We start from the raw sequence: 14,531 nt of genomic DNA on the forward strand, positions 1-14,531 counted from the left end.
ACAACCCTCTATTTGGAGGCTGTGATAGGAAACAACCTCTCCACATCCACTATATCTAGGCCTTTCAATACCCAATAGGTTTTAATGAGATCTCGCCTCATTCTTTCAAACTCCAGTTAGTACAGGCCCAGAGCTATCAAACTCTCCTCATACGATAACCCTTTCACAGCCAGAATCATTGTAGTGCACCTGCTTTTGGACCCTCTCCAATGCTAGCACATCTTTTCTCAGGTAAAGGGCCCAAAACAGATTACAATGCTCCAAGTGCTCCAAAGCCTCAGCATTACTTCCTCATTTTCATTTTCTAATCTTGTCAAAATAAATGCTAAGATTGCATTTGCCTACCTTACCACTGACTCAACCTGCAAGTTAACCCTGCTTGATTACTCCGCAGATCCTTTGCAGCTCTGATTTCTGAATTTTCACCCCATTTAGAATATCTGTGCTTTTATTCTTTCTACAAAGTGTATTAACCATACCCTTCCTTACACTATACTCCACTTGCCATATCTTTCCATTCTCTTCATCCAACTCCTTCTGCAGACTCCCTGCTTCCTCAACACCACCTGCTCCTTCATCAATATGTGTATCGTCTGCAAACTTAGCCACAAAGTCAACAATTCTGTCACCCGAATCAACGACACGTAATGTGAAAAGAAGCAGTCCCAACACCGACCCCTGCTGAACACCAGTCACCGGCAGCTATTTCCGCCCTTCACCACCTGCCTATCAGCCATCTATGCTTCGTACTTGCGTGAGAGCTTCAGTGAAGGTGCATTCTGCAAAATGATTTTGTCACCAAGTCTGAGCTGTATGTGACCCCAGAAAGAGAAAACCGTGTTTAATTTATCATTGTCTGCTAATATGACTTAGCAAACTAATAATTTGGACCAATCTTTACACAACAGCTCATCTTGAGTGTCATTAGGGGGTGGAAACTAATTACTGGTCTTGCCCATTGTACTCACATTCAATGAGAGAATGAAGATACTCTGCACACGCTTTAATGTTTTGTATGTGTTTTAAAAATTCACATCCTAAAATGTAGTTCTACCAACTTGTGAGTTAAAAAGCAAAAACCTAAATGTTAAGAGACTAGAAGCGAAGCTTTAGCCTGGAACCAGATAAGTCAGTTCACCTCCACAAATGATCCAATTTTCTGAGCTGGAGAATCATGTTGGGTTAAATGTAGCAATAAATGGGCCAGTACTGGCAACCTGGTCTTACAAATGGCACTTGGACATCATAGAACTCTCCACCTGCAATGAGTCAGTGTGTTCTAATTCTTAAAAGCAAATAGGCAAACAAATATTTTTCATGAAGGATATATAAAAAGCTACTGACCTTCAATAATTACCTAAATAGTGACTACTTACAGCCCGTTGGGAGTACTCAAATAGAACAGATTTGGTTAATCTTAGCTCACTTTAACAGCTGAAGCAGCATAACCACATACTACCACCAAAGCCACAGCTCATAACTTGTTTTTTAAAATCAAGTGAGCATTTTATTTTAAACCAAAAGCAACGTCATAATAAAGGCACTCAACACATGAAAAATATTGTTGGAAATCTACTTTACTAAAAATTAAACAGACTGCCAAAAAACATAGGAGTGATTGTAACAAAGTCAGTATTACAATCTACAGAACACCAGTATTTTTTATACAACAAAATATAATTTTGAGCAGTATTTTAAAACAGCTTTCCATTTAATAGTAAATTGTGGCAAAAGGTAGGCTTGTGCCACTGCTCATTATCACCTCCTGTTGCTTAGCAACAACTTGACTTGACTATACAACTGCACTGGAGACGGGGTAAAGTTGAGCCCTTTGGTATGAAAATCTATGAACAATTTTGCAGACACATTTATTAGCAACAAATTTAAGTAAAGAAAAAGACTTTTCCTTAATGGTTGTTTCCAAGGCCTACACATGTCAGTGTAATTACACAGATATAAAAGCAGTAATTTTTCATTACCTGCCTTCCTAATATTTTGTGAAGAATGCACTATTTAGATGCCACATGTAGCATCTCTGTCTCTCAACATCAAACTCTTTTTGTCGTGGGAGTTAAAAATCTCTTCAAAAGAAAATCAATGCAATAGGTGAATTAGAAATGCAAATCAATAAAGCCAACTGAATTTGATTGCATTCCTGCCCCAACCACTGTCATTTATAAATGACTATCTTCATTCCAAGCAGTTATGATGGAGGTGGTAGATGGGTAGATGCAGTTATATGTCCTAGACATCCAGGCATCTTAACTGGACAGTCCATCAACATAATGTAAGTTACTTAAAAACAGAATTTGCCGGTAAACACTCATTAAGTCAGACAGTCTGTGGAGAGAGGCACAGGGTTAACATTCTGGGTCCATGGGCTTTAACAGGAGCTACTAAACATCAAAATGAATGTTGGTGGAATATGTCTCTTACTGTAAGATGTCAGAAACACTTGTAGGAATAGAATATAGCTGCGTTTTTGAACCACACAATTCATACTAACTCTTCCTCTAATTCAAGAATTTTACAGACCAAAATTAGATTATACTGCCAGCTGAAAGACTCCAAGCTCAGGTGCTGGGTAAAATTGATGATTTTCAACTAGTGACAAACTGTACATAGATTTAAATTAATTTGATCTATGCCTCAATTAAAATTGATTGAATTACTGTGTATCCAGGAATTCAGTTGATTATATAAAGAAAGTTTCAGTAGAAAGTACACATTTAATGAAAGTATTAGACACAGTATAATTTGAAATTAATGTTTAATGCTCCAGTTGGTCAATGCCCTTGGCATGTCATTTTCACTGTGCACAGGTACAGCTGCATTTGTGACTGTATCCAAATCAAAATGTGATGGATCAATACCAAGACACAGAGGGTTAGATTGCAAGGTTTACTATGTAGGAGTTTGTGAGGTTCCTATTACTTCCTGCTCCTCAATGTCATTCAAAACAACAATTCATTGCTGGCAGATTTAAAAAAAAACCTTTAATCAAAAATCTCTTGCCTTGTTGGAGCATTTATATAACCGAACATCATATATTACTAGCAATAGAATCCCCGCTTTCCCACCCGTTAACCAAAACAGTAACATAAAATCAAAATTAGAAAGATAAACCCTGTGAGCAAATAAAGCACCTTACATTTTAACACAAGGTTAAAGATAATTTTCAGACAAAAAAAAGTTCTGCTCATTTTTACCATTAATTCAAATGCAGGAGGCATCTGAAATTTGATGTAAGGAGCTTTAAATTATAAAGGACACTGTGCACAATTTTCAGTTAGAAAAATTAAAGGCTTGAGACTTGCAACCAAACATCTCAAAGCTCGCAAAAGCCGACATGTATAAAAGATGAAACAGCCATATGACAACTTGTTGTCTGACATCCTCAGACCAGAGCCCACTGGTAAACTTGCTCATGGAGTTCAATACTCTCCACTAAATAACTTGAAACTAATAAACACCAATAAAAACAATTGTGTCTTCCTACACAGTTAATTAGAGCCCTTTTGCAGCTGCTTGGTAAAATCTATGCAGCAATTCCATGGGCTTTGCTAAAAGCTTCCTGAATGCCATACTGAAGTCAAAGAACCAGGTTGCAACACATGAAAAGTCAACTGCAAAACAGAACCTTGAACGTTTGGTCTGAAGGGATTTCATGTTCAATCCTGTTAGTCAGGCTGCAATTCAAACACAAGTTGATCTGGAGCTCCAGTATGAGAGTCATTATGCACTCGCTGTTGGCTTCACTTCAACAGAAAAAACAAAAGTGGTCAAATGTCCATTGGTCCTTCCAATTATAGCATAACCATTCAACTACAAGGGGAAGTGGATATGCAGACAGAAGTTTTCTTTTAAACATTAACTTTCAACTTCTTCATCATCATCCTGTTCTTGTTTTGCATCCACCTCAGCAGTATCTGAGAACTCGTGCAAAATGACATATTCCCTGCTACTGAAACCAAACTTCAGCACATCCTTTTCTCGGAGTTCATAGTATCGCTGGACTTCAATGCGCTGATTGTTAAGATAGGTGCCATTGGCAGAGCTCAGATCGATGATGTATGGCCTCACCCTCCTTCCAGGAGTACCATCGCTACGCGTGAACTCCACAAGTCTACGAAGAGAAAACAGACAGCATGTTATTCACTGATTGTACTTAAATTCCATTTCAGCTTTATTAAGGGATTTGTACGTTTCCCAAAAAGGGAAGCAAAAATGTGCATACTGGGTAGGATGGTAAAGCTGCTGCCTCAGCTCCAGCACCCCAGATTTATTCTTGACCTCCAGAGCTATCTCTCTGGAATTTGCAAGCTCTTCAAGTAGATATTCTCACCCACAACCCAAATACGTGAGGGTTGGTAACTTAATTGGCCCTACTGTGTGAGTGAATGGCAGAAGGGGAGATGGGAGAGGTGTAGTAGGTGTTAATGGGAATGGGATTAGTGCAGATGGGTGGATGATGTTCAGAGAATGGGCTCAAGCCCTTTTATATGCCGACGATGACCCCCTAACATAAATAACGAGTTACTAAATGTCATGTGTTTTATCTTAGGCCCTTAGGAGTGAAGTAGAAAAGACGCCTAGTAAATTCACTAGAGGCACTGTAATTAACATTTCAAGCGAATAAATTTTCACTAAACTGAACCATCAACTATTCCTCTCTTTACAAATGCTACCTGATGCTGAGTGTTTCACAGAGTTCTCTTTGTATTTCAGAGATGGTGCCTCCTTACGGTTGCATAGCTGGAGGTGGTAATGGAGACAAGCGCTCACTACCTATTAAATGCTCCCAATGGCGTGTGTCTCAAATAGCCTTTGACAATGAAGTCCAGCTCCTGACCTTCACATGTGGTTTACTTACTATGCCCAGTGGAACCATTTCTACTGATAGCTTGCTTCGGGCAGATGGGGCTCGTCAGCCATGTATAGGCAGTCCTATGCTGAGTTCAACGCGGACTGGAAACTCCTGCGATGCTGCTGCTATCAAACTACAGCCGTCTCTGCTGTTCCTTGAGGTTCATCAGATGCACGGAGAGGGGGAGCTTGCTACAACGGGAACAGTATGATCTCCATATCTTACTGCCCAAGCTTGCGTATCTAGTTTGCTAGGACGCAGTATCAATGGTCGACCCTGACTGACAGAGGCCTCTCTCATTCACTCACAGGTGCAATGTTATAGATGATATGCAGAGGATATCTAATACAAATTGGCATCAAGATCGGCATAATACTGCAAGCTGAATAGCTCGTCCAATGTTATACTGTTTTAAGTTCTATTTCTAGCAGCTTGTTTTATTGACAATATAAAAGCATTTATAATGAGTGAAAAAAATAAGCAATTTTCTTAAGGGAGATGCCTAACAAAACGAAAGGATTAGAATTGTGTAATTGTTACTCCAGCTTCCTCACAGCACAAAACAGTTTGGAATCACAATGAAATAGAAACACAGAAAATCTACAGCACAATACAGGCCCTTCAGCCCACAAAGCTAAGCTGAACATATCCTTACCTGAGAAATTACCTAGGGTTACCCATAGCCCTCTATTTTTCTGAGATCCATATAACTGTCCAGGAGTATCTGAAAAGACCCTACCGTATCCACCTCACCACTGTCACTGGCAGCCCATTCCACGCATTCACCACTCTCTGCGTAAAAAAAATTACCCCTGACATCTCCTCTATACCTACTTCCAAGCACCTTAAAACTATGCCCTCTCGTGCTAGCCATTTCAGCCCTGGGAAAAAACCTCTATCTACACGATCAATGCCTCTCATCACCTTATACACTTCTGTCAGGTCACCTCTCATCCTCTGTCACTCCAAGGAAAAAAGGCCAAGTTCACTCAACCTATTCTCATAAGGCATGCTCCCCAACCCAGGCAACATCTTTGTAAATCTCCATAGTAAACCTTTCTATGGTTTCCATATCCTTCTTATAGTGAGGCGACTGGAACTGAGTACAGTAATCCAAGTGGGGTCTGACCAGGGTCCTATATAGCTGCAACATTACCTCTTGGCTCCTAAACTCAATCCTACAATTGATGAAGGCCAATGCACTGTATGCTTTTTTACCCACAGTGTCAACCTGTGCAGCAGCTTTGAGTGTCCTATGGACTCGGACCCCAAGATCCCTCTGATCCTCCACACTGAGAAGAGTCTTACCATTAATACTATATTCTCTCACCATATTTCACCAACCAAAATGAACCACCTCACACATATCTGGGTTGAACTCCATCTGCCACTTCTCAGCCAAATTTTGCATCCTATCAATGTCCCACTGTAACCTCTGACAGCCCTCCACACTATCCACAACACCTCCAACCTTTGTGTCATCAGCAAATTTGCTAACCTATCCCTCCACTTCTTCACCCAGGTCATTAATAAAAATCACAAAGAGTAGGGGTCCCAGAACAGATCTCTGAGGCACACCACTGGTGACCAACCTCCATGCACAATATGACCCATCTACAACCTCTCTTTGTCTCCTGTGGGCAAGCCAGTTCTGGATCCACAAAGCAATGTCCCTTTGGATCCCATGCCTCCTTACTTTCTCAATAAGCCTTGCATAAGGTACCTTGTCAAATGCCTTGCTGAAATCCATATACACTACATCTACTGCTCTACCTTTATCAATGTGTTTAGTCACATCCTCAAAAAATTTAATCAGGCTCGCAAGGCACGACCTGCCTTTGACAAAGCCATGCTGACTAGTCCTAATCATATCATGCCTCTCCAAATGTTCATAAATCCTGCCTGTCAGGATCTTCTCAATCAACTTAACAACCACTGAAGAAAGACTCACTGGTCTATAATTTCCTGGGCTATCTCTACTCCCTTTCTTGAACAATGGAACAACATCCGCAACTCTCCAATCCTCCGGAACCTCTCCCGTCCCCATTGATGATGCAAAGATAATCGCCAGAGGCTCAGCAATCTCCTCCCTCAGCTCCCACAGTAGCCTGGGCTGCATCTCGTCCTGTCCCGGTGATTTATCCAACTTGATCCTTTCCAAAAGTTCCTGCACATCCTCTTTTCTTGATACCTACATGCTCAAGCTTTCCATCTGCTTGAAGTCGTCCCTACAATCACCAAGATCCTTTTCCGTAGTGAATACTGAAGTACAGAACTCATTAAGTACCTCTGCCACCTCTCCCGTTCCATACACACTTTTCCACTGTAACACTTGATTGGTCTTATTTTCTCACGTCTTATCTTCTTGCTCTTCACATACCTGTAGAATGTCTTGGGGTTTCCTTAATCCTGTCCATCAAGGCCTTCTCATGGTCCCTTCTGGCTCTAATTTCTTTCTTAAACTCCTTCCTGCTAGCCTATAATCTTCCAGATCTCTATCATTACTCTGCTTTTTGAACCTTTTGTAAGCTCTTTTCTTGACTAGATTTACAACAGCCTTTGTACACCATGGTTCCTGTACCCTATCATCCTTTCCCTGTCTCATTGGAACATATCTACGCAGAACCCCACGCAAATAACCCTGAACATTTGCCACATTTCTTCCATACATTTCCCTGAGAACATCTGTTCCCAATTTATGCTTCCAAGCTCCTGCCTGATAGCCTCCTAATTCCCTACTCCAATTTAACACTTTCCTAACTTGTCTGTTCCTATCCCTTTCCAATGCTACGGTAAAGGAGATAGAATTGTGATCACTATCTCCAAAATGCTCTCCCACTGAGAGATCTGACACCTGACCAGGTTCATTTCCCAATACCAGATCAAGTACAGCCTCTCCTCTTGTAGGCTTATCTACATATTGTGTCAAGACACCTTCCTGAACACACCTAATAAACTCCACCCCATCTAAACTCCTCGCTCAAGGGACATGCCAAGCAATATCTGGGAAACTGAAATCTCCCACCACGACAACCCAGTTATTCTTACATCTTTCTAGAATCTGTCTCCCTATCTGGTCCTCGATGTCCCTCTTACTATTGGGTTGTCTATAAAAAACACCCAGTAGAGTTATTGACTCCTTCCTGTTCCTAACTTCCACCCACAGAGACTCTGTAGACAATTCCTCCACGTCTTCCTCCTTTTCTGCAGCTGTGACACTATCTCTGATCAACAGTGCCACATCCCAACCTCTTTTGCCTCCCTCGCTGTCCTTTCTGAAATATCTAAAGCCTGGCACTTGAAGTAACCATTCCTGCCCCTGAGCCACCCAAGCCTCTGTAATAGCCACAACATCATAACTCCAAGTACTGATCCACACTCTAAGCTCATCTACTTTGTTCATAATACTCCTTGCATTAAAATAGACATATGTCAAACCATCAGTCTGAGCGCGTCCCTTCTCTATCACCTGCCTATCCTCACGCACACACTGTCTCCAAGCTTTCTCTATTTGTGAGCCAATTGCCTCTTCCTCTGTCTCTTCAGTCTGGTTCCCACCCCACAACAATCCTAGTTTAAACTCTCCCCAATAGCCTTAGCAAACCTCCCTGCCAGGATATTGGTCCCCCGGGATTCAAGTGCAACCTGTTTTTTTTGTACAAGTCACTTCTGTCCCAAAATAGGTCCCAATGATCCAGAAATCTGAATCCCTGCCCCCGCTCCAATCCCTCAGCCACGCATTTATCCTCCATCTCACTCTATTCCTATACTCACTGTCACGTGGCACAGGCAGTAATCCCAAGATGACCATCTTCGTGGTCCTGCTTCTCAACTTACTTCCTAACTCCCTGTACTCTGCTTTCAGGAGCTCCTCCCTTTTCCTGCCTATGTCATTGGTACCAACATGTACCACGACCTCTGGCTGTCCTCCTTCCCACTTCAGGATATCACGGACGTGATCATAAACATCCCAGACCCTGGCACCTGGGAGGCAAACTACCATCCGTTCTTCTTTCCCGCGTCCACAGAATCGCCTGTCTAACCCCTAACTATAGAGTCCCCTATCATTGCTGCCATCCTCTTCCTTTCCCTACCCTTCTGAGCCACTGTTGCTTCCCCCCCAGGTAGCCGTTCCCCACCCCCCAACGGTACTCAAGCAGGAGTACTTATTGTCAAGGGGTACAGCCACAGGGGTGCTCTCTAGCCTCTGACTCTTGCCCAACCCTCTCCTGACTGTTACCCACTTATCTGTCTCCCCAGGCCCCGGTGTGACTATGCCTATAGCTCCTCTCTAATCACCTCCTTACTTTCCCCAACCAGATGAAGGTTATCGAGCTGCATCTCCAGTTCCCTAACACGGACCCTAAGGAGCTGCAGCTCAACACACCCCGGACTTCCCACATCTGACAAACAAGCACAGAACACCGGCCTCACACACATTCTTCCTGTCTATATTCTACACAGTTAACCTACCTCGCCTCAACCCATTACCACCGAAACCCTGTTGAGACAAGGCCTTCCTACTCTGTCTCCCGCTCTATAAATCTGTCTCTAACTTTTAAACTCTTCTCCCTGTTCTCACTGGCTGACATCCACACGCTTGCGCAGTCGTGCCCCGACCAAACCGCTGAAGAAATAAGCGGTTTCAAGAAATAAAGTTGTTCATTATTTTTGCACATTTCAAAGATTGAACCTGGGATGGTTTGTGCAGATTAAAATCAAAACTGACGGATTATGCTAATCAACCACACCCATACATTAACAGCAACAAATTGCAGCAATGTTAAGACGGTATTTGAGAAATAAAAATTGGCAAGATGTGAACTTGGAATGAGCAAAACCAACTTCTTATAACCAATGTAAAATTGATCTATCTTAAATGCTTCTTAGCAGTTTAATGTTCTATGACTCCCAAAGGCACTTACTAATTATCGTTTCCAACTACTCAAAAAAAAATTTCTAAAATAGTGGACACATTTTAAAAGTATACCACTGGATGTAAAGTGTCTTGAATTGTATGTAGAAAATGTAGAATGATATACAAACTCATGCTCTTTCTCCTTCACCACCAGAATCTCTCTGGTGCTTCCACCCTCACCACAGGAAAACATTATGTTTTTCAGAATGCTTGCTAAGTACTTATACAACAGGCATCCCCATTCTTTTTTTTTTGAGTAGTCTTTACCACACAAAGTACTGTCTAGCCAATGATAATAACTATTTATTAATTTCAAAATATCCCGTTAAGAATAAGTGGAAAAGAAAAATGTGAAAAATAAACAGAAGCCCCAAGGCAAAAATATGGCCTGACGGAACAAGAAAGAAGTTTCCATTCTCAAAACAGGTATACTGAACAGAATATGATACAAAAACAAGGCTCTTTCCTTCCCCCATGGTATATCCTTCCAATAATATGGCTATATGACAAAGCAATAAATTAAGTGAATGCTTTAGGATGCCGTTAGTTCCAGGGTAATTTTCTGTGAAGCTTGCATACAGTCATTTAAACTAGTGGATGCACTTTTCATTGCTCCTTTATCAGTAACTGCAATTGAGAAATCACTGACCATTTTATGTTACATTTGAAAAGGGAAAGGAAATCCCAGACTTGGAATCAGGCTGAATGACACCAGTAAAAAGCTGAGTGGATGTTGGCCATCTATTACACAATCTTTAATTTTTCTAGCTCCAAAATATTTGAGGCCAGGTTACAATTCATATCCTAACCTTTAAGGTTCTGGAAGTCATAGAGCATGGAAACTACCCAACCGGTCCATGCTAATCAAAATCCTGTCCCTATATCCCTCAAAATCCTTTGTGTGTAAATATAGGATAGGTGGGTATATATATATATACCTGTCCACCTGTTTTTAACTGCTATAATTCAATCACTTCCTCTAGCTCATTCCACATATCTGCCACCCACTGGGTGAAAATGTCCCTCAGATTGCTTTTAAGTCTCTTCCTTTTCACCTTAAACCTATGCCCTTTTTAATTCTTGAACCCCACAGTCCTAGGAGAAAAGACAGTATGCACCGATCCAGCCTCATGATTTTATATACCTCTATAGGATCACCGCTCATGGTCCTACTTTCCAATAATAAAGCCCTAGCTTGCTCAACCTCTCTATATATCTCAGTCCCCAAAGCTATAGCAACATTGTCAAAAATTTTGCCTGTATTATCAACTTACCATCAAGTCTGTTATCGAGAAGTGATTTAAGGACAGCAGATTAATCAAATTGAGCTGCTTTAATTCCTTTGAGTGCATGTAAAAGGAGACATCTAAATCTCCTTCTTCCTAATCAGAGATCAACACAAACCTGTACTGTAGCACTGCATGTTGCTTGGAGCAGGAGGGATGATCAAGCGGGATGTCCACTATTCTTCGCTGCCGACCCAAAAGATAGGCACTCTGGCGATGAATGTACATGACTGGGAGAGGCTCGTCGTTCTTGAATGGATAAAGGCGCCATCGTTTCCTTGGGACTCGGGACTCTGGCGGTTCGTTGTATTTTATCACCACGCCACGAAAGGTGTTTGTATCTTCCACAAGAGCACCAGATAACTCAAAATTCGGCTCCTCTTTAACCTGCGCAGTATTGCCCCGACCAGCCTGGCTACTGTTCGGTTCAGACTGGGGATTCTCGGCTGTGAGAGTTTTGAAACGATCACGGTTCTGGCGCCGCCTTTCATTGTGCAATTCGCGCTCAGCCTGCTGCTCGTGGAGCTGTTGAACTTCCCTGTCTCGGCCACTAACACTGTGCTCTGTGCGAGGCCCACCATTCTTTTTGCTGTGGCCCCGCCCACGATCCGACCACTCTCTGCGTCGCTCTCTGTCATCGGCCTTCTTATGTCGGTGCTCTTTCCCTTCAGAGTGGTCTCTGTGACATCTTTCATGGCGCTCCTGTCGCGGATGGTCATGTCTCTCCTAGATACAATCAGAAGATCCAACTTTACCAAGTAAACACAGCTAGGATTTAAAAGAACTCCAGTTTTCTTTAACAATCTACTTCATGAAACAAATGACCCAAACAGAAAACAATACTGCATACATAATTTTAAATTTGACTTGCATAAGCATCTTATCACCAGAACAAATTAAGAGTTGCCTCCATGCTGAAATTTGGATTTTGAGCAATAAATGTATAATTTTACCTCACACTGGAAGAGTTCAGTCCATAGCATTTGTTTTAGTTTTAAAAAGATCTACCCAATTTGCCTCATTTCCCTCCAGCAAGGGAGATGAGGCTAAGTACAGGGCTACGGTAGGAAACTTTGTCATATGGTGTGAGCAGAATTATCTGCAGCTTAATGTGAAAAAGACTAAGGAGCTGGTGGTAGACCTGAGGAGAGCTAAGGCACCGGTGACCCCTGTTTCCATCCAGGGGCTCAGTGTGGACATGGTGGAGGATTACAAATACCTGGGGATACGAACTGACAATAAACTGGACTGGTCAAAGAACACTGAGGCTGTCTACAAGAAAGGTCAAAGTCGTCTCTATTTCCTGGGGAGACTGAGGTCCTTTAACATCGGCCAGACAATGCTGAGGATGTTCTACGAGTCTGTGGTGGCCAGTGCAATCATGTTTGCTGTTGTGTGCTGGGGCAGCAGGCTGAGGGTGGCAGACACCAACAGAATCAACAAACTCATTCGTAAGGCCAGTGATGTTGTGGGGATGGAACTGGACTCTCTGATGGTGGTGTCTGAAAAGAGGATGCTGTCTAAGTTGCATGCCATCCTGGTCAATGTCTCCCATCCACTACATAATGTACTGGGTGGGCACAGGAGTACATTCAGCCAGAGACTCATTCCACCGAGGTGCAACACAGAGCATCACAGGAAGTCATTCCTGCCTGTGGCCATCAAACTTTACAACTCCTCCCTTGGCGGGTCACACACCCTGAGCCAATAGGCTGGTCCTGGACTTATTTCATAATTTACTGGCATAATTTACATATTACTATTTAACTATTTATGGTTCTATTACTATTTATTATTTATGGTGCAACTGTAACAAAAACCAATTTCCCCCAGGATCAATAAAGTATGACTATGACTACTATGACTTTCCCTGCTTTTTTTTTTAAAAGCACATTTCACCATTGCCCTCCATTTTCAAGCAGTTACTCTGACATCACTGCCAATTTCATTTTCACCGCTCTTATATTCCGGATTCCTGCAATGTACCACACCACTATCTTTGTTCTACCTCCAAGTTTTTTTTTTACATTGGTGCAATTTGAGTGATAATTCATAATGCACCCATTCTTGAACTAAAACGAATTTCCTTCCCACTCTCTAACCCTAACCAGAGAACTACATTCTTGTTACATTTTCCCTGAATTGAATTGGGAGAGTGATGGCTATGAATGCCTCAACAACAATTCAACCCCCCTCATTTTCAGTTCCTGCTTCCCCACCCCACTGCCTCCCTCCCAATAACACAATCTTTCCTTCCTCTTCCTCCACTTCCCTCCTTCCCCCTCCAGCAGATAAGCCCTCTCCTTCCCTTCACCCACAGCAGCTGATCCCCATCTGCTCCTCCTTACCCACCTAGTCAGATGACCGCCCCTCTCTCTTACTCCAACTCTTACCAGATGACCCCCCTCCCTCCCTCCACTCTCGCCGGATGACCCCCTACCTCCCTCCACCTCGCAGGTGACCAACTCCCTCCCTCTTACCAGATGACCTCCCTTCCTCCCCCTCTCTCCGAAGGGCCCCCCTCCCTCCACCCTCTCTCACCCCACCTCCTTCCTTCCATTTCCCCTTCCTTTCCCGTCACCGGCCGCTCCTTCAGCTCGATGCCGGAAGTCCCTGCTTCCCGCCCGGTTCGGCGCTCAGGAATCATGCTGTCCGACCGTACTCACCCGCCTGTACTTGCCCTCAGGCCGCGGGTGTCTCTGTGTGCCGGGGCCGGGCTTCGGCTCCCTCCGGGCCGGGGAGCGGCCTCTCCAGTGTCCGGGCGGAGACAGGCTGCCGCCGGACGAGCCGGAACTCGAGCGGCGCCGTTTGTAGGCCGCAGCCTCGCTCTTGATGCGCACCCTGTCGCGGCCGGGACTGTGCGAGGCCCTGCGGCGGCCCCGCGCCTCCATCGGAGCGGCTCCGGCCGACGCTTGATGCCCGGTGAAACGCCCGCCGGCAGAAGCGGGGGAGGAGGGAGGACAGCGCTTCCGGGGCAGAGGTCAGGACTGGAGACAGGGTCCATTCACGTCCAACTGCACTCACCTTCCAGCCAGCCTCTTTCCCCTCCCCAAACCATTTAATTCACACTTCTACCACCCCCACCCCTATCACTCCTGAAGAGAGCTCTCGGCCGGAACGTTGGCTGTTTATTCTCCCACGGATGCTGCTTCACTTGCTGAGTTCCTCCAGCATTTCCTGTCTGCTGCTGCACTCCTACAGCCTTGTTCTGGGCATTCAAGCAACAAGCACAAAATGCTGGAGGAACTCAGCAGGCCAGGCAGCATCTGTGGGAGGAGAAAGAATAGTCCTTTGCTTCCATCGATGCTGGCCTGCTGAGTTCCTCCAGCATTTTGTATGTGGTGCTTAAATTTCCAGCATTTGCACTTTTGTTTATGGTTGTTCCGGGTATTGAGCACCCCACCCTCCTTGTACCCTTTGATTTCAACAGATTGGATTAAGGCAGCATTCCCCCTCAAAA

At 43.6% G+C, this 14,531-nt stretch overlaps 1 protein-coding gene across 1 annotated transcript; it reads right to left on the reverse strand.

Annotated features, from left to right (window-relative positions):
* Positions 1-1,515: 1,515 nt before the first annotated feature.
* Positions 1,516-14,110, reverse strand: snip1 (Smad nuclear interacting protein). Its single transcript, XM_063033964.1, has 3 exons — positions 13,738-14,110; positions 11,190-11,797; positions 1,516-4,126 (listed from the first exon to the last, which is right to left on the reverse strand). The coding sequence occupies exons 1-3, from the start codon at positions 13,960-13,962 to the stop codon at positions 3,871-3,873; spliced, it is 1,089 nt and encodes a 362-aa protein (XP_062890034.1). The 5' UTR covers positions 13,963-14,110; the 3' UTR covers positions 1,516-3,870.
* Between the last annotated feature and the right edge of the window lie 421 nt (positions 14,111-14,531).

This window comes from Mobula hypostoma, chromosome 26, assembly GCF_963921235.1.
Source record: "Mobula hypostoma chromosome 26, sMobHyp1.1, whole genome shotgun sequence".
Lineage (NCBI taxonomy): Eukaryota > Metazoa > Chordata > Chondrichthyes > Myliobatiformes > Myliobatidae > Mobula > Mobula hypostoma.

What these genes read in the sequence shown, in the direction of transcription:
- snip1 (XM_063033964.1), bottom strand. Translation starts at nt 13,962, where the DNA reads ATGGAGGCGCGGGGCCGCCGCAGGGCCTCGCACAGTCCCGGCCGCGAC. An exon ending in CTGAGGGCAAGTACAGGCGG is followed by an intron (nt 11,798 to 13,737) that starts GTGAGTACGGTC and finishes GATTGTATCTAG; the next exon opens with GAGAGACATGACCATCCGCG. An exon ending in CATGCAGTGCTACAGTACAG is followed by an intron (nt 4,127 to 11,189) that starts GTTTGTGTTGAT and finishes TTCTCTTCGTAG; the next exon opens with ACTTGTGGAGTTCACGCGTA.